This window comes from Puntigrus tetrazona, chromosome 13 (assembly GCF_018831695.1).
Source record: "Puntigrus tetrazona isolate hp1 chromosome 13, ASM1883169v1, whole genome shotgun sequence".
Lineage (NCBI taxonomy): Eukaryota > Metazoa > Chordata > Actinopteri > Cypriniformes > Cyprinidae > Puntigrus > Puntigrus tetrazona.
Window position 1 is genome coordinate 18,836,081 of NC_056711.1, and position 21,506 is coordinate 18,857,586.

Below are 21,506 nucleotides of genomic sequence, written 5' to 3' on the forward strand. Positions count from 1 at the left end.
CTATCTATCTATCTATCTATCTATCTATCTATCTATCTATCTCTTTCTCTTGTCTTTCTATCTATCTATCTATCTATCTATCTATCTATCTATCTATCTATCTATCTATCTATCTATCTATCTATCTCTTTCTCTTGTTCTATCTATCTATCTATCTATCTATCTATCTATCTATCTATCTATCTATCTATCTATCTATCTATCTCTTTCTCTTGTTCTATCTATCTATCTATCTATCGATCTATCTTTCTCTTGTTCTTTCTATCTATCTATCTCTCTCTCTCTCTCTCTCTCTCTCTATCTATCTATCTATCTATCTATCTATCTATCTATCTATCTATCTTTTCTCTTGTTCTATCTATCTATCTATCTATCTATCTATCTATCTATCTATCTATCTATCTATCTATCTATCTATCTATCTATCTATCTATCTATCTATCTATCTATCTATCTATCTATCTATCTATCTATCTCTTTCTCTTGTTCTATCTATCTATCTATCTATCTATCTATCTATCTATCTATCTATCTATCTCTCTCTCTTCTATCTATCTATCTATCTATCTATCTATCTATCTATCTATCTATCTATCTATCTATCTATCTATCTATCTATCTATCTATCTCTTTCTCTTGTTCTTTTTATCTATCTCTCTCTCTCTCTCTCTCTCTCTCTCTCTCTCTCTATCTATCTATCTATCTATCTATCTATCTTTCTCTTGTTCTATCCATCTATCTGAATTCTACAAGTCTCTACACAAAAACATACAACTCAATAATAAATGTTAATTGGCATAGAATATTTCAAGCCTCTGGGTTTTCCGATGACTAATAGTTTCATCTTTGCACACACTGACACGAAAGTCAGACTGTTTTCCGGACGTCATCTCACACGTATGAACACCATGCTGTTTCTTTCCTTACCAGTTGCCTGGGTATTGCATACGCTCTTGACTCAGATATGGATATGGCAGCTCTCAATGAAATATTTTTTTTTCTCTACAGAACTCTGTCATATCGTGTAGTTCTTCACTCGATATTGCCAATCTAGCTAAAGTTTATCAGCAGAAAGACTTGGCTTCAGTCATGCACAGAAACAATCTGAAGGACTCAAAATCAGTCCTGGGGTGATGCTTGCCATATGTGTGAGGAGGAGGAGTTTTATTGAAAAATAATCGAGTGAGATGACAACACTGGAGACACGCGCAGTCACACACTATCTAGCGCGCATTAAGAATCCCTACAGAGGAAGCATGCAACTCCTATCCTGACTCTATTGAATTCATATTGATCTCAGCACATCCATCTTTATTGTGTCAGTGTTTATGGGAAATAAAATGTCTGAAACTCACTACCCCCTCAGAACCTCTATATAGTGGTTTCATTTGAATTGAATCTATTCCTCTATTGACTGCACAACAGATATACATATACAAATAAGAGTAACTTATACACAGCGTGCACGATACAATGTCATGCTTGCATCAAATGCCCAGCGATGTTTCTAAAATTTATTTTCCAATCATATATTGTTTTCATTCAGAGAACTCAAATTCAGCATATTGTGACCTGCAGCCTTGTGCATGAAGGGGCGTCTGTGAAATAGCCTACATTTTCCTAGCGCTTTATTTCACTGGACAAGGGTTGCTTTTAATCTCGTTGTACATTGTACATGTGTATAGAGACAATAAAAGGGCATTCGTTCATATGCAATTGATTTGTCCGTAATTAAGAAACGGCAACAATAAAAATATTTATTTCCTCTTCTAGCGACATTACATCCAAAGTCTTTCGCCACTTCTCAGTTGCATGGTTAATTAAAATTTATTTTTGAATGAAGAAAGCAGATTCGGGGAGCGGAACAGATACGTTTACTTTAATTAATTTAGCTTGCTTTTATCCAAATCAGCTTACAAATTAAGAATACAACAACTTAAATGATGCATCCAATAGGCAGTAACACGAGAAGAGTAGGGCCTGATTAAAATGCAATCAAATTCAAAGTTTAAAATGAACAATACTGAAAAAAAAGTACTTATATTAGTGTATCTCTGGGGAGAAATCAGAAACTACTACTTGAGGGACATTTCATGTTTATAGTTATGAGTTATTTAATTATTATGCTGAAAAACGTTTGATATCACATAGTAAAGAGACAGCATTAGCCATTACATATAACATATTTTACATATATGAAAGATCATCATTATAAAGTTGCAGAACTAACATTTAATATATATATTCCTTTATAAATATAAAGATAATAGCATTGCCATCAAGAAAGAAAACTAAATGTAAATCCTAAAACAACTATTAATTTTAATGCTGCTACTTTTTAAAATAAAATAGCTAAAAAGTAGGTTTTGTAAACATTCAACCTGGAAAATCACACATACGAGACAATACTATGGTGCTGTTTTCAGAACCACGGTAATTATATCAAACAACTTCGGTATTATCATCGCTTTATCTTGCGTTACGGCAGGCCGCCAGCACGACATGCGCGCGCAGCCCACTTCCAGACAGCAGCTCTCTGATTGGCCAGACGCTCGGAAGTGCGTCACGGGATAACAACATGTCCGCGTTCATTTGAAACGGTGTAGTGTGCTCGGTCGGTTTTCACTGCATACTTTGATGTGTTTGTATGTTGGGTTCAACGAGCGGGCGATTGCAGAGGGAGAGACGTCTTTCGAAGGGAAGAACCGCACTCCAGGACAGGAAGCTCGACTATTTATTATTAGCAGGTGATTATTTGAGCGGATGTTGTTAGCGGTAGCGTCGCGGCTAATGCTGACAGGATGACAGACCGACTGCGATATAGTTGTGGGATTTACCTCAAACTGTGTAAATGTTGTTATTCGTTACAAGCGATAACCAAAGCGAAGAGGTCTGGCGCAGTGTAATACGTGCATTTATTCAAATATTTCTCAGCAGTCAATTAAGTGAGTTACTAGCTTAGCTTAACAAATATAACTGTCACTGATGCGTGATAGTGCATGAAGCAAATTATTTATATTCGCCTGCAGCAACTCTTGCTTTCTTTGGTAATTATAAAGTATAAAGTAACGATGGGAAGTTGAGGTGCGTGAAATATATTTATAGATTTAGGAAGCACAGAAATAAATTTTTATTTGGGTGTGAGCATAAAGAGGGATGGATAGTGAGAGTTATATGTCTGGTTTAAACAGAAAGTAAGACACGGACCATAATATAACAATATTTTATATAATGTCTTGTATGAAGTTTAACTTTGTGATAACTGCTAAAGCTAAGTAGAGTAAATCTAAGAATTAAAAATGAATAAAAACTGTAAGTTCTTATATAAATAAAAATGTAGTCAAAATGACAGCCACAAAATTACTAAAAATGAAAACAAATATAAAACATAATGCAATTTAAAATATTAGCAAAAACTGTAATGGTATAATAATAAAATAAGTGCCTGTGGCTTATTAAACTTTGAGGCATATTTTGTGAAAAAAATAAAAATAAATAAATAAATATATATATATATATATATATATATATATATATATATATATATATATATATATATATATATATATATATATGTTTGTATATTGGTTATGTTTGTATATTAAATGTATTTATTTCTAATATAAATTATATGAATATATAGACATTTAAATACTTTCAAAAATATGTACTTGTGTGTATATTAATGTATACATAACATTTTTGCCATGCATTAAGCTTAACAACTATACAATTGTTTTAAATCTTTTTTTTTTATTCCGTGTATGTTTTTTTGTATATTTGTACTTATTTATCTAATCAAAACTGGTTATGTAGTTTATATATATATATATATATATATAATATATATATATATATATATATATATATATATATATATATATTTAAATGTTTCATATTGCCATGAATATAGTCACTGTTGCTGACATGATGTTAAATCATAATAATGTATTCGTAATAAATATGCACATCACACGCACGTATTTTATGCAAACAAACACCTTTATGTACCTTTTTGTATTGCAGTTAATCATCTGACAGCCCTAGTCAGCGCATAACACCGGGGTTCGTCTCTGAATATGTTTTTGCGTTTCACAGAAATAATGCTGATATTGGGAACTCATGTCGCACGTCTATGAAGAGAGAGCCACAATGATAGCCGCAGGCGAATTGCAGTCGTTTGTCCCGTTCGGTCGTGAGCACTGCAAAAATCACCCGAATGCCGTCAATCTCCAGCTGCGGCAGCTCCAGCCGGCCTCCGAGCTCTGGTCCTCTGACGGAGCGGCCGGACTCGTGGGGTCCCTTCAGGAGGTCACTCTGCAGGAGCGCGACAAGGTAGTTCGTTTCTCACACTCGGACCGTTCTCAGTTCAAATACCGCAGGCTTTAAGTATGGTTGTGGTGCGATCGATAGGAGCGCTGGCAGCTGAGGAAGGGAACCGCTCCTTATGAGGTTGAATTTGAGGAGGAGCTGTATGTGGCGGGAAACATGGTCATATGGAGTCGTGGCAGCAAGAATCAAGCCTCGTATGTGTACAAGGCCTTCACGGTGGATAGCCTAGTTCAGCAGGTACTGTCCTCAAACAAATGGTGCTAGACCTTTTCTCTTAACAAACCTCACTTTTCACGTCATTTCAATTTTAAGCTATAACGATTACCAACTAGTTTTGTATGTAATGCAAACATGTTTGGGGGCTGTTATATGTTATGTTATTATTATCACTTTTCATGCTTACAATTATAGTATAATACGCAAGCATAATATAATTTGACAAATTATTTTATAGGCTCTATGGTGTAGTTTTACCGTCAAACTTTCTATTTAATTTCATAAATGGAATAAAGGTTAAAATGAAAACGGTCAAAACGATAAACGTAATGTCACTACATATGCATTAAAAACAGATCTACCACTGTTACAAAGAGATGTAAATTGCATGAAGCTCATTATTTGCATTGAAACAGGGTATTGATTAAAATGTAAATAAAATTTAGAAACGCTGATTTTTGTTTTTTGTAGCCATTCGAGTAGTGCTTTTTTCCCCCTGCAGTGACTGATTGATTATAATGTGTTGATATTTATTGATATTACTTTATCAGCATGGTAATGTTTTTGGAGTGGTAAACAAAAGTGTTATTTCTGATAAATATAAGATAATAATTACCATTTGCTTTGGTGGTTTTGTATGTAATACAAAAATTTGGGGGGGCTGTTATATTAAAAATCACCTTTCATGCTTACAATTATAGTATAAAACAATTTTACAAATTATTTTATAGGCTCTTTGGTGTAATTTCACTGTCCCGCAGTCTAAAAAAGATGGTAAGATTTATATATTTCTTTGTGTTGTTATATTTTTTTCCACCCACAAAAAAAGAAAATAAGATACAGGATTTTTTTTAATTAGAAGTATTATTATTAATAATAATAATAATAATTACATTTTATTTTTAATTTATGTTAACCAATTTATTTTATTACATTTCATATTTATTATTTTTGTGTTCTTTAATTTTGAATTTATAATATTTATTGTAAATGTTAATGTGTATTTTTATTTATTATTCATGTTAATGTAGAATTTATATATCTTTAATTTAATAATTTATTATGCATTTTTTTATCGGAATGCTGTTTATTTTCTTGCTTTGTCTGCTGTCAATATTAACTATACGATGCTAAATATTGTTCCTACAATTCTTTTGGTTGTCGTTGAGCGATTGTTTTCTCGTCACTCTTCAGTAAAGGACGTTGTGGAAAAGACCGTGTGTATCGTCCAGAGCACCTGCGTGAATGTCCACAGCATGAGTGGGAAAGACTTCATATCTCCACTCCCGTTCCAGGTCAGAATGCTTGTGACGCCTGCCTCCGTTGAGCTGCATCTGTTTTATGTCACCTCGCTCCACGAAACCTTATGTTTGCACGGGTGTATTCGTAGCAATAGCCAACAATACATTCAAAATCCAAAGTTACAGATTTTTCTTTGGTGCCAAAAATCATCAGGACATTAATTAAGAATCATGTTGCACGAAGATGCTCTTTCCAGATTCCAGATTTTCAAATAGTTGTATCTTAACTTATTTAGTTGTTTATTCAGCTTCCAGTTGATGTATAAATCTCAATTTTAAGAAATCGACGCTTATGGCTGGATTTGTGATACAACGGTCACCTATGAAGGTTTAAATGTATCGGCATTGTGTTTTTTGGAGAAAATCATCAAACAGGGCCATTGTCATCGTTGGGCGTTTGTTAGCGCCATCAGGGATGTTTTTCAGCTTTCATTCAGCTCAGTGACTGATGATGTGTGGTAGTTGTCCATTTCATCAGGCGTAATGGCTTATTTGGCGCGTGGACAGGAAAGGGGGGCGGTTTGGTTTTAGTAACAGTATTTAGACGGCACAGTTTACAGTTCTGGCAAATGCCGGCTTTATTTTACATGGACATGTTCTGGCAAGTTGCCCCAGAGGCTTTTCCTAAACATTTTAGACGTATGATTTTATAATGCTGGCAAGGCAAACGGGGACGGGAATTGAGAGCCTGAAACTCTCCGATGCAATGCAAGGCACTATTTTTTTCATCCCATAATTGAAAAATGTGTCGTTTCACGCATGATAATAAACTTTAGCTTTAACCTTTAGCTGCAAAATGGTTTTCCATGGTGGTTCCTTTTTTCCTCTCGATTTAACTGTTCCTTGCATTCGTAGGTCTCTGCTCTCTGGTCGACAAAGTTTGGCCTGCTTTTGGAGCGCAAAAACATTACAGTCGATGGCCACATGAGCCCCGTCAGGTATGCTTGATTGTTTATTTATTCTATTTTAACATTAAAAGTGTAAAGAGTGTCACTGTCAGCATTGACTGCTGTAAACAAATGCTTGTGTAGAGAATATGGTTGTGAATGATTTGAATCTCTTCTCTTCCAGGGAACCTCTCCCGACTCTGTTCAGCATGCTGCATCCTTTAGATGAAATCGCTCCTGTTGTTTGTAAATCCACCGGTAAGACTCATGAGACTTATTTAGAAACGATTTTAATATCTATTAATATTTTAAAGTGCCTTTTATTTTTACAATTTCAGTTTTCATTTTAATTTGAGAATTTTATTAGTGATTTGTGCTTTTTGTTTTTATTTTTAAGTTGTTTTTAATTTGCTTTTATTATTTATTATGCTTTGTTTTAGTGAGTTTAGCACTCATTTTATTTCAATTATAAAATCAAAATTTAGTCTGTTTTTCTTCCTGTACTTGCATTATTTTTTCAGCTTTACTTAACCAAGAGGTTTTTTGTCTTTAGTTGTTTTTAAGTATTTAACAATAACAGTTCTTTACCTTAGAAAGGATATTTTATGAGCATTATTATGTATTTGTAAATTCGAGATAAATTATAGCGGTGCAAACAGCCATTCATTTTAATTATGGCATACAGTTTCGTCGTCTTGCGCTTAAAGTCTCCATAGTCTTCTGTCCAGAAATATACTTTTTCAGTGCCCGTGAAACTGTATTTTGTATATTTTAGTGACTATTTCCTGCATATTAGTGGCCGTGCAGACCATCGTGTCATTTGCAGCATCGTATTCAAGATGAGTGACTCTCTAGAAAACTGCACCTTGGACAAAAATATGACAACATGATGTTTTTTTCCCCATATTTTTGTTTCGGCGGCTTAATGTGAGAGATATATCACAACGTGTCACCACATACAAAACCTCCTAAACAAACCTTCCATGGTCTCAGATAAGCAGATGTTTTCTTTAGTAGACTGTATTTTATTTTTTATTTGATTCGCTCATGTTGTTTGCGTCAGTAAGAGTCAGACTGACGCTCGCGTAATTCAATTTAAACCATGTATTATTTCCTAATAAAGCTACTGGCCAACTGGTCGTAAAGTTTTCTTATTGACTTACCAAAACCATACATTTGGCACTTGGAAAATATTAGTCTTGGCTATTGGGAAAAGCACTGAATTAACTTAATGTTCTTGTTGTTCCACTCACTGGTCCAGGTCTGTTCGAGTCCCGTCTCCAGTATGTTTCAGACAGCGCTCTGAGAGTAGTGTTCACCTGCCACGAGCCCTCCATTATCATGACCTACGACACACAGCAGTGCACACACACCGTCTGGACCCTGCGCAAAGTAACACCTGAGGTACGGGATGCACACCGAGGGACGGGCGATATCTTATAGCTTGCGCTGTACCGCTGAAACTTCCCCTTATAATAAAAATATATCTCCTGTTTATGAATCCTGAATATATTCGCTGTTAATGTGAAAAGCGAAAGCAAACATTGCGGAGGACGGATGCGAGGCTGAGGAGTAGCTTGCTGTCAAGCGAGGAGACTGAATAAATTACGACACGCAATCATGAGATGTGATCAAATGTAGATCTAATCTAGACTAAAAGTGTGTTCTTTATAACTATTTCATGCATTTTTTTAAAATAAAATAAGAAAGTATGAGGATAATAGTTATTGCAACAGCTGTAATAATACATTTAATGTAAGCCATGCATTGCGTTCAAATTGGGATCTGTAAAATTTTTAGTGTTTTTAAAGAGTTCTCTTCTGCTCAGCAGGGGTGCTTTTATTTGTACAGTAAAAAAAAGACAGGCCTGTTTCAAGAAGGGGGTCTTGAAAATGTTTTCCTAACTTTTTTGAGTTTGTGCTTTGAGAGAAATAAATACAGGAACCGTGTTAAATCAATTACATTTAAAAATGTAATTATGTAATTGGTGTTTTTGATGTTTTATATATATATATATATATATATATATATATATATATATATATATATATATATATATATATATATATATATATATATATATATATATATATATATATATATATATATATATATATATATATATATATATATATATATATATATATATATATATATATATATATATATATATATATATATATATATATATATATATATATATATATATATATATATATATATATATATAGATATATATATATATATAGATATATATATATATATAGATATATATATATATATATATATATATATATAGATATAAATAGTTGTCGTTGGTATTGTTATAACAATAAATAGCTAAAGTAATCGTGATACATTTTTAGGCTGTTTCACCTTATATTTACAAGTTTTTTTTGTTTTAATGGTTAAAGCATGACATCCTTATTAGAACTGTGAAAGTTGTAATATTTCATATTAGATTTAATGTTTGGTGTCAAATGTCATTAACCCAGTTAAACCAAATCAAGTCTAAAGACTGGTTTGAATGAGATCTCTAGCACAGGTGATTATTTTTATTTTTATTTTTTTTAAATCAACGAATGATAGACAAATACCTTTAATGTTTAATATAAGTACTTAAATGTCCCATCTACATGTAAAGTCATTCACAGTTTTTTGAGTTTTTTGTAACCATAAATTATCTTCGAAGCTCAATAACAATATAATATGTATTCCAATGATAAAAATACCCAAGCACTACTGTTGTAATAATAAAACATGTTGTTTATTTTCTTGCTTAAAAAGGAATCCAATGTGTCTTAACATTCATTTTAAAATGTAAAGTATACACCTAAACACCTTTTTCAGGAGCAGACCACAGTATTAAAGTGTCCAGACCAGCCCGGGCCGGTTCACACACCCAACGCGGCCCCCAGCTTCCTCAGCACCCACCTGAGAAACGTGACCCGGCTGGACTCGCCCGCCTCGCCCCTACACTGCCACGCCCTGCACAACCAGAGCCGAATCCCTGCCTCGCCGGGCCTGCACTCGCGTGTTCACTCGCCCAGCATTTCAAACATGGCAGCTCTCAGGTGTGAGGTTTTGCTAATAGTAGCTTATTAGTATGACTGTTACTATAACATTAGCCGTTTATTAGTAGTAATTAAGCACATATTAATGCTGTTCCTAATTCTACCCAATACCTAAACTTAAAAACTACCGCACTAACTAATAATAAGCAGCAAATTAGGAATTTATTGAAGGAAAAGCCGTAGCTGATAGTCAGGGGCGGACTTTCTGCTGTGTCAAATGTTCACTTACTGCTTAAAATAATAATAGTGAGTAATTGTGCCCTATTCTGAAGTGTTAAGTTTTATGTAAAAGGTTGATTTTATATACACCGGGGCACATAATTTCTAGCAATTATCATCAATTTGATTACAGAGACCGTCTCTGCATTTAATAACAAATTGTTCAGTCTTGCCATTATACATCTCTATCATCGTCTTCTCCTATTTGAAACCGTTCAGTGCTTTGATACAATCTGTGTTGTTGAAAGCACTATATAAATAAAAGCGTTTGATTTGATTGATTGATTTACACTTCAGTGACAGTAAAGATTTTCATAATGTTGCAAAATATCCTGGTAAATAAATGCTTTGAAAAAATGTCTATTCATCAAAAAATATAGATTTCAACAAAAATATCGATTTTGAACATTGATTAAAATAAGAAATGTTTCTTGAGCAGCAAATCAGCATATTGAAATGATTTAATGAAATAATATCGTGACACTGAAGACTGAAGTAATGATGCTGAAAATTCAGCTTTGATTAAAAAAGAAATAAATTATATTTTAAGATATATTGAGATATATTACATTTTTTCTTTTATAAATATATTTTTCAATATATTAACATAAAAAAATACATCCTAATAATATTTGACAGTATTACTGTTTTTGCATTTGGTGAACATTAGTAAGATTTTGTAAGGTGTGTTATTGAATCTGTGCTCTTTAACTTGCTTTACTAAGTCGGGCTCACTCGCCTGGCACCGCAGCACCCTCTTTCTCCGGAGCTCAGCGCTTCAACATGTCCTGCCACACGCCGTCTCCCCGCGGCCACAGCATCCTGGCCTCACCCAACAGCACGCTGAACGAAACGGCCCTGCTGCCCGAGATGGAGCCCATTCTACCAGACCTCTGCATCGAGCAGCTGTGGACAGAAACCAGCGCTATCTCCAGGTGCGCTGAGCCTCGCCGGCTGTTCATGGGTGGAGAGCCTGTAGTTAGTGTTGATCTTTGTCGTGTCTGTTTTGTGCAGGGAGAAAGGCTGCCAGGCCTCTAAAGTCTTCATCACGTCTGACCTGTGTGAGAACAGGTATCTGTGCTTCCTGGTCGAGTCCCACCAGCAGCTCAGGTGAACGTGTGCCTCATTTTTTTTTTACGTTTCTTGTCTTTATTAATAGGATCAATCACTTGGCTTTCTTGGTATTTAACACTCTAGCGCTTAGTTGCATCTCTTTTGTTTGCAGGTGTGTAAAATTCCTTGAGAGCAATGAAACTTCTCAACTGATATTCGCCTCGGTGACCGTTATCGCCGCGAAAGATGCTGCCCCTCTTGAGGTGAGTTTTTTTTTTTTATTTGCCGAAATATTTTGCATTTCTTTTATCCGTTTAAATGTTGTAGAGCATTTTGTCACCGTGACGTATTGAATGTTGCAAGTTGTTTTTGCATTTTATTTTTACTCTGGCTAAAGTCACGATAAACTGAAGAAGCGACAGATCATTTCTTCAGCATTGAACAAAGAAGAAAAATGTGTTGACTGAATTTTAAGAAGTGGACATCTGGCACAATCATGCGTTTCGTAATACAGTGTGTATGTAATGACAAACCCACAAGCCTTTATTTTGTACGCAAGAACACAATTGACTTTAAGTACTAACATTTTAGTACATAATTGAAATGCCACTGTTATTATATTTCTCAAATAATTGTGACTAGTTTGAATAAGCACGCTGAGATTATTAGTCACGTTTAGAAACTCAAAAATGGTGATGGTAAATGCAGTTTTTTGTTTAACCGACTAAGTGTCTGGTCCTGTATACATTTAGTGATTTAAAAAAAATAATAATTTACCAAAAGATTAACATTTTAATTATAAGGTGAACCAAATGCATTGCTGTACCGTTCACAAAAATGTGATTAATATGCATTTAAAATAAATACTATACTCCTTTTTGTTTGATGCTGACCTTATTGTGAACATGACCTTATAGTTTTGTAGTACTCTTTTCTGCTGTTGTCGTGCATATTTCATCTGTGCCATTTGGTAGTTATTGAAAGTTGAAGCATTTTGGTATACGTTAACTAATAGCCGAACGCTCCCTTTTAAACGTGCAATAAATCGTAAAATCAGATGTTTCCATGTAGAGTCACATTTCAAATCCATTGTGATCAGATCTTGCTGCTTCCTATTATGATGAGAGATTTACACCGGTCAAATAATCGTGACGCTTGCGAATCTCGAACATCAGCTATAAGTCTCTTCCTCTTTTACTCCACTGTCAAGACCTAAATTTTACGTTCTGTTCGTCTCTTCAAAGGACATTCATACCATGCTGGTGCTTGAGGCCAATGGAAGTCTGGTCTTGTACACAGGAGTCACACGGGTGAGACTTGATTTCATCTGCGTTTTTTTTTTTTTTACCTCTAAAATGACATTATTAGCGTCCTGAATGATTTTTTTCACTTTCAGCTCCGTCTGACGATGCTGTAATACGCAGCGTGTCTGCCGCGCATAGTTCTCTTTTATTAAAAAAGCCAAAGGCATCCGTGCATTACAATTTGCACTCAAAGCCTAGTGCTGAGTCTAATACATCATCTCATTCCATCATGTTCCCCACCAATCACTAGAGATTTGAAAATTGGTTCCAGGTGAGTCACTCATATCTGGATGAGAGACTGTCATTAGTGCTGGAGAGAATGCAGGGATTCTTTACAGGCGCACAGGATATCTGTTTGTACTGTTAGATTCATACAATTTATTAATGTCATAAGATGGTACTTACAGATGTATGCATGATTGATGTGTAAAAAGCCCCTTTCTCTTCAGCACTGATGATACCGCGTGTTTCAGATGCGGATGACGCGCCTGAAAGCAATTTTCTAGTTCTAATTCTCTAGAGATTCGTTGAAAATATGATTGATCAAGGTGACCTATCCAACAGAATACAAAGGCAACATCACAATGCTGTCCGATGTTACTTGTCATATATAGTATGCTATTTGTCATGTGAGATACAAAAAAGAATGATTTGTAATAAAACAGCCTTCCCCAATTTACCATTTTAGACATTCGTAGCTGTTAAATAAAATAAATCAGCTAAATTATGTAATTGTGTATGTATATGTCCGCATATTAATTTGGTAACGCTTTACAATGAGGTTCATTAATTAACAACATCAGGGAACATGAACTAAGAATGAACAATACAGCATTTATTAATCTTAGATATTGTTAATTTCAACATTTACTCATGCATTATTAAAATCACCAGTTGTGTTTGTTAATGCACTGTGAACTAACACAGATGTACAATGAGCTGACATTAACAAAGATTTATAAATAGTGTAATGAATGCATTCATTGTTTGTTAATGTTATTTAATATATGAGCTAATGTTAACAAATGACACCTTATTGCTAAATGTTAGTTATAGATTTTTCTTTAATGCCAAAGATAATTAGGATATCAAGCAAAGATAATTTTCATTTCCTACTGTATGTATATGTATATGTAGATATGTGTGTGTGTGTGTGTGTGTGTGTAACTTTTAATTAGTAATATGCATCGCTAAGAACTTCATTTGTACAATTTAAAGGTGGTTTTGTCAGTATTTTAGATATTTTTAAGCCCTCAGATTCAAGATTTTCAAATGGTTGTATCTGTCAGATATGATGCATTTAATCTATTCTTTTAGTTTTATCTAATATTTTATGTATATTACAAGGAAATGAAAACCTCAAATATTTTGGTTTTTAGACATCCATGTATACCTTAAATAAAATGCATAAAAACTAAGCAAGCCAAAACATAATTAAGGACTAATTAAGGAATGATTCTGACTTACTGAGCCTTCATGATAAAGAAACACAAATTTGACTCGTCTTTAATCTGGATCCTATTTGCTTTTAACTTCTTTCAGTAAATGCTAACACACTGATATAAATAGGTATGTAGTATCAAGAAACACTTTTATCCTGTAGTGGCACGTAGTAGCCCAATAGACAAAAATAATTATTTTCCCATCACCTTTGATGTAACTCAGCTTTCAGTCTCTGGTAACACAAAACCGTGATGTTTTAAGCTAGTAATAATCATGAGTGCTTTGCTTCCAGGTCAGCAAAGTGTTTGTCCCTGGCCTTTTGTCTCCTACCTTCAGCGTGCAAAACCACCAGCCGCAGTTAAGCACCCCTCTGGAGAACATCAGCACCCCCGCAAGGGCCACGGTTCAGCATATGAGCCGACTGGAGGAGGTATTATAATGTGCTTATTGCAGGATTGTGTGCGTTTTATTGTAGCCTATTAGTGAAACGCTAATTGAGTCATATATGTAAGACAAGACCGCATTCTTCGAGAGGACCCTTGATATTGTGTCCTAATGCTAATGGCCATCCGCTTTGCTCCTGCAAATGGATCGATGCCGGTATTAAATCACAGTGATACGGCCAGCTCCGTTATTTTTCTTCTTAAACAACCAAAACAACTTGGCTCTCGACTGGTTTGATAATCTAATCGTGAGAAACGGAGATCAAGTAGTCCGTATGAGTGATAGCATGCTTAATAAATTATTAATCGTATTCCCATATGAGTAGTTATGGATATTGTGTTAGAAGTGCTTTTTAGAGCCACCGTTTAACATGAAGTATTGCACTACTGGTAAAAGCTTCTCTAGTCCCAGCAAATGTCTCCCCAAACCACAAACAGAATATTATTCGCTACGGAACTACATTAAGGGCAGGTGATGTACTCCTGTGGACAAACACATTTCAATCACAGTTTACATTTTTTATGATGATTATGTACTACTAATAACAGTTAAGAGAACTTATCTTTTTAAATTATATTTTTAAGCTTTTCATGCCTCCATAGGAGAACTAGAACTAGCCTGGTTTCCTTCTATTTATTTATTTTTTCTTTATTTCTCTCATGACCTGGAGTTTGGATTCCTTGCCACTCTTGTCTTTGGTTTGCTTAAATGGGGTTTAAAAGACGCTTAAAGTAATAGTTCACCCAAAGATCCAAGATCAGAACAGATTTGTGGAAATGTGGTATTGCCTCACTTTCTTACCAGCTGGTCCCCTGCAGTGAATGGGTGCCGTCACGAGAGTCCAAACAGCTGATAAAAACATCACAGTAATTCACAAGTAATCCACACCACTCCAGTCCATCAGTTAATATGTTGAAGTGAAAAGCATGTGTGCATGGATAAAATAAATCAAGACATTTTTAACTTCCATTTATTGCTTCTGGCTAATATACTTTCATAATATTCCCACCCCATAAGAAATATTTGGGTGGATTTTTGAAAGGAGACAGGAGTTTTCTTCACTGGAGGAAGCATAATTATGGGTTAACTTTATAACTGGATTGTTTCGTACAAACATGCATCTTTTTGATTCGCAAGACATTAATTGATGCACTGGTGTGTTGTGGATTTTTGTGACCATTTTGGACTCTCACGACGGCACCCATTCACTCAGTAGGATCCATTCGTGAGCAGCTGACGTAATTCTGAATTTGATTTTGAATTGCCTGACAGTTATTACATTGTCAGTAAATGTTAATTAATAACTCTTCTTTAATATTCATTAAGACCAATTTCAATAAAACCTGAATTTAGATGAATAATAACGCCTATTGTATTAGCAGAGCTGCTTTATAGCTGAATCGAATTCATTAATAATTAAAAAAAATTACAAAATCATCACAATGATTGAACTGGCTTGAGCTAAATAACCACACTACCTAGTTTGAGCTGATTTATTTGCTGAATTTGACTAGTTTTGTAGTTTTTGTAGTTTTTTCAGAACTGTGTGATACAAAGCCGCATTTCTGACTTAGTTTTTTAATCATGGTTGTAAATTGTATTAACTTGCAATTGCAAGTTATAAAGTCAGAATCGCGACATATAAACTTGCTATTATGTGAAAAAAAAAAAAAAAGTAAAAATTGAGTGAAATAAACTCAATAATCCGGTATATCATCATTATTGTAAGCTATAAAGTCAGAATTATGAGAGATAAAGTTAGTCATGACTTTTACCATGAGAATTGAAAGTATACATTTTGCAAGTTATTTTTTGTCCTCAGATTTGTGGCATATAAAGTCAAAATTGCAAGATAAAATGTTTTTTCTCCTCAAAAAGTCCAGGTTTATCTTGCAATTTTACAATTCTATAAACTTGCTATTGTGAGTTTATATCACGCAGTTCTGCCTTTATGTCCTGGAATTGTAAGTTTATTTCTAAGAGTTGTGAGTTTTTATATTTATATAGAAAAAAGACAGAATTGTAAGATGTAACCGGTTGCAATTACAACTGACTTGAGTTGAATGATGTGCACTAACCAAACTTAAGCATGGCACACCTTGCGTCACGTTGTTGTGTTTTTTTGGGGGGTTTTATGTCATATGTGTTGACGGCATTGCTCATGTCCTGCTGTCAGGTTGGCATGCCGTCTCCTGTGTTGGAGGTGCGCAGCGCGCCGCAGCACCATGAGTCGTCCTGGCTGGAAGACTCTTCTTTTCAGCAGGCTGCACCTCACATCCACACCCTCCGAGATGCCGTCAGCGACAGAGTCACTCTGGTCAGTGCAGCCCCGTCTCCTCCAACCACTTCTCAGCAGACACTTCATTGATTTTTCCAGTGTCAATAAGATGTTTGATATATTTATCAGTGATTACAATTCTGTAGATCATTAAAGAATGGATCATTCTGTAGAAATGTAATGATTGGATCACAGAAATGACGGAAATACTCTTTTATAGATTACGAAGAGATCTATAGATGCTGATACTGATGACAGATTATTTTAAGAATGGATGATAAATGATAATGACTGATATTAAGCAAAATTTATTAAAAAATAAATAAAAAATCCTCCCAAATCTGCAGACTAAAATGATTTAATGCATGCATGCTTTTAAATAAAGCCAGACATTTAAAACACAATTTTGATTTAAACTGTCCCAAAAAAATAAAATTAACAAATTAATTATTCACAAAAAGATATATTACGTGTATTTATACCACGGGGGCCATTAAACGCTCGAATATGATTGGCTGACGATTGTTCGAAAGGTGTGCGATTATTTTCAGGGAACCACACAGAAAACGTAGTTCCAGGCAGCTCTTAGACCGCAGTACAGTTCAATCGCTTCGGCAAATGGTTTCTGTTATTTCAAAGCAGCAAAATAACCAAAACCCATAGTAATCAATATGATAAAGATGACAGTTAATTTCTGTTTTTGCCACAAAATAATGTTTCGTTATGTAAGGAAGGACATGCTCTCCCAAACAAACACTAGCTCTACTTTGACGACATTATCTGTAAAATTAACTTGAATTCTCACAAGCGAGGTAACAACGGCGCTGTTAGTTTAAAATAAATAAAGTTTCGATGTTTTAGCAGATCACACCCTCTACAGTAAATGCTATTAAATGTAATACTAAAGTGATTGGAAGTAAACAAAATAACAAGTCCTCTACACATGAAAAAACGTAGATTCCCAGAAATCTCTGTGACACTTTACATTTGATGCTTTTTCATAGAAATACGTTTATTTATTTATTTTTTAGAAGTTAAAAATTTTGTTGTCTTAAGTTATATAATTATATTATATTATATAATTATTATATTATTATATTATATAATAATTGTCATTTTCTGTTTGAGTGCATCACATTCCTCGCTTGGTTTTCTACTTAACATTTTGGATTATTATTATTATTATTATATTATTATTAAAAATGTTGGTATTTGCCAGTGAATTCTAAAGGTTCAAAACACATTTTAATACTGCAGTAGGTTGGTAGTACTTCAGCTACTGAAACGTTGCTGTAATTTTTTAAATTTTTTTTTAATGGTCCGGTTTTGGCAACAGCCCGTTTTTCTCATGGATTTTTTTTTTTTCATGTCCAGTTTATTCACTAATAACAAATGAGGTGAACCATTTGTTCATTGAATATCTGTCAGTATATTTTGGAAGAATTAGGCTAGTCTTTTGTCAGTCAGCCAAGTGGGCTCGGCTTTTCATCTAATGCCAGTACATTTCAAAAAGGCCTCATCTATTTGAATGAATCCACCTGGTTCGCTTGATGTATCACTGTCTGGGCATAAATGTGGCGGCTGCCTTCTAAATGCATTTTCGAAATGTCAAACAGGGTCAAGACGCTTGCGTTTGTGTTTGTGCTGACCACTGCTGCTAAAGGCAGGAGCTGGTAATTGCTTTTGTCGTACAGTGCCCGGCTGTAATTGAGGGCTGCCGCGGTAACAGGACATGACCGACGCGGGGTGGCGGCTCAGACATGTGCACCAGGAGCCCGTCACTGTTTTGACAAGACTCAATAAGGTCTGGTCCCCTGCAGTCAGCCCCTCTGCGTTGTCATTTCCCACTGAACGTCGTGTCCTACCAGAAGAAATCCCCTCGCAGGCCTGTCAAAGCAATCTCGCCACGACCAACTTATGTGGGATGATATGCTTCCGAGAAAGGCTTTTAAAAATAGCCGGCGTCTAAGGTTTGTTTTCATCCAGGTCATTGTCAGAAGCCTGCTGGAATTTTGCTGCATGCAATTGTTCTTTTTGTTTATTGCACTTCATTTCAGCAAAGCGACCGACAATAGCTTGGTTGCTTTTGACAGAATTCGACCGGATATAAATAGCAACGTGACGCCTGTTCGGTTCGGACTCTTTTTGATGCGGTGGCGCTGCTAATTTAGGATGTGGCGCTAATATCCGCCTCTCACTTTTCTTTTGTTCAGGAATTGAGCTCCGGTTCCATGTTAAGAATCACCATTCCTGAGGTGGCCACTTCAGAGCTGGGTAAGAGAAAACACTCGCATAAATGCAGTCCAACTGCGTGATGCATCAATGCAGCACAGAGCTGAGTCACAAGCTGTTTGTGAGTTTGGAAAGCTGGTCAAAACACTTATTTTAAAACCCCCTGTGTCCTCCTAGTGTTTTTTTTTGTTTTTGGTCTTTCCATGAAAATATCTTCTACATGTACTCGCTGTTTTGGTTTTGTTCATCAACATTGGTTGACATGTTATGCTGCTATAGCTTAATGTTAATTTTTAATATTATTAAAGCATTGCAAAACGATAACCCAATAAATAACATAATTCAATTTTAAACCAGTAAATAAACTTATACTTAAATATAAGCATAATGCCAGTTACAACATTTAACAAAAAGATGTTTCTCATTGTCAGTTTATGTTAGCTAATGCTTTATCTAACTTTAACTATTTAGGCTTTATTATTTATAGTGTTATTGAATATTTTGTATGTCACATTCCTTCAGTTTGACTATTATTGGATTATTAGTTTTTTATAAAAAAATGTGTTCTTTTTTTTTTTTTTTTTAATCAGTGGTATATTAAAGGGGGGTAAATTGAAATTTAAAGGAAACATTTAAACATTTTAAAGGAATTAATCATCCTAAAAATTCTAATTTGCCCCATCCTCGTGGCATCCAAGAAGTAGATGAGTTTGTTTCTTCATCAGATTTTTGAGTAATGTAGCATTAAATCACTCACTCAGCAATTGATGCTCTGCAGTGAATGGGTGCCGTCAGAACGAGATTCCAAACTGCTGATAAAGACATCGCAATAATTCACACCACTCCAGTCCGCCAGTTAATGTGTGAAATGAAAAGTTGCATGCTTGTAAGCAACAAATCCACCATTAAGACATTTTCTTCAGAAGATGTTAAGTGATTGACCGGAGTGGTGTGGATTATTTTTTGTATCAGCTGTTTGCGCTTTTAATTCTGACGGCACCCATTCACTGCAGAGCATCCATTGGCAGTCAAGCGAGGTAACGCTAAATTTCTGCAAATCTGTTCTTGATGAAGAAACAAACTCATTTGCATCTCGGCTGGCCTGAGGGTGAGTGCATTTTCAGCAAATTTTAAATTTCGGGTGACCTTTTCGTTTAGTTGTCGTCACGATGCACATATTTCGTTCTCGTCTTGATTATAGAGCAAAACCTTTGGCGAAATCAGCATTGCTCCTTTGAGACCTAACAGCGCTGTTTTGTAGTCATTTCGTAAAACTCGGATCCTGATTTATTTGGCATAAATGATGTGCCCAAGGATCTGTCACTAATGAATGCAGTTATGCTTTACTGTGAAGTAAAACCGTGAGTCATTCCTGCCACTTTCTGCATTTAGACATTTGACCTTTTCTAATGTGTTTGCTATTAATATTCCAGGAAGTGTAGATGATACATGCTTTGGGACTGTTGATGTCATTAGAGCTGTTTGCTATTACTTTTACCATTGATTTATACCATTTCAACTTTTACTACCTAGCAACCGCCCCTAATTATTGAACGGACAAACGCTGATCTCATCCCGACTGCGGGTGCAGATTTCCCTTCGGCGGATTCGTTCGGCTTTTCTCGGCCTTTAGTTTTAAACCGATTGCGTGCGACACCTACCCATCCGGCATTCTTTACAATTTCCTCAATTAATGCCATCTTCCCGTTAATGAGTGCTTTACTTTGGAAGTGGTGAGCTTTGTACTGCTAATAAAGTGGCATTTTATTCAGCTCCATCCTGACCTTTTTGTGTTTGTTTGCTAATTAAGCTTCAGGCAGAGTCATTGAGAGTGTGGTGGTATGACTCTGAATCATAACAGATAAAGAAGTGAAAAAGTGCCGTTTTAGATATCCCTGATTCACATTTAGCTGTGAAGAAACAATGCTTTTACTGGTATTGTGTTCTGTGCGGTCAAGATTTCGTACTCTAAATGTAGTTACGGTGCTCTATTGTTGAACGCGGTTGCTGACATTTTACTTATATTTTGTCTAGAAATAGTGACAAAGCAGGATGAATGAACTCTTTAGTACTTTGAGGCAAATTCATGAAATTACAGAGTAGTTCTGAAATGCATCTCTGATGTGACCGGGCAAGCTGTGAGATTTCAGGAATTGTTCACGTCCGTGGCAAAAGCATGCGGGAAATTGCACGCAGAATAGAGGTTTGTTTAAATTAATAAACCAAACTGAGGACAATTAATATTCAATCATGTCTTGGCGAAACACTGTAACAGTTTTTTTTATCCCTGTAAAACCCTCACTTAAATACGGAAGCCCGCTTTTTAAAAAGTCAATTTTGAATTCTTGCATTCAGGATGTATTTTTCTTACTTGATTATCTCACACATCTGACTTTTGATGACCAGAATTGCAAGGTTTTATCTAGCGTTTATTACACACAATTCCTGCTTTAATAAATGCATGATGGGAATTACTAGCGATGCATTTTTAGAGTCAACAGAAGATTCACTTTGTGACAGTAATGTATAATTTTGTGCAATAATATGTATACGAAGTGGAATATAACTACTAATTTTAACCACTTAATTAGAATTGTGAGATTTTAGCTCGACATTTGTGAGATAATAACCATTTGCACGATATGGAGTGAGAATTGTATTAAACTCTGTTGTAAAAAAAAAAAAAAAAAAAAAAATCCGTACTAAATTCAAAATTGAGAGGT

The 21,506-nt window shown here is 35.0% G+C and overlaps 1 protein-coding gene across 1 annotated transcript in view; it reads left to right on the top strand.

The window, feature by feature from the left end:
* The first annotated feature begins 2,543 nt into the window (after positions 1–2,543).
* anapc1 (anaphase promoting complex subunit 1) overlaps positions 2,544–21,506 on the top strand; it is a 57,349-nt gene continuing 38,386 nt past the window's right edge. Inside the window, exons 1-16 of the mRNA XM_043255668.1 lie at positions 2,544–2,747; positions 4,099–4,335; positions 4,414–4,569; positions 5,280–5,322; positions 5,743–5,843; positions 6,705–6,787; positions 6,921–6,994; positions 7,998–8,140; positions 9,587–9,810; positions 10,755–10,964; positions 11,044–11,139; positions 11,255–11,345; positions 12,327–12,392; positions 14,122–14,259; positions 16,450–16,590; positions 18,765–18,825. Coding sequence (XP_043111603.1) covers positions 4,123–4,335; positions 4,414–4,569; positions 5,280–5,322; positions 5,743–5,843; positions 6,705–6,787; positions 6,921–6,994; positions 7,998–8,140; positions 9,587–9,810; positions 10,755–10,964; positions 11,044–11,139; positions 11,255–11,345; positions 12,327–12,392; positions 14,122–14,259; positions 16,450–16,590; positions 18,765–18,825 — 1,840 coding nt within the window. The 5' untranslated portion in view covers positions 2,544–2,747; positions 4,099–4,122. The remainder of the gene's footprint in view (positions 2,748–4,098; positions 4,336–4,413; positions 4,570–5,279; positions 5,323–5,742; positions 5,844–6,704; positions 6,788–6,920; positions 6,995–7,997; positions 8,141–9,586; positions 9,811–10,754; positions 10,965–11,043; positions 11,140–11,254; positions 11,346–12,326; positions 12,393–14,121; positions 14,260–16,449; positions 16,591–18,764; positions 18,826–21,506) is intronic.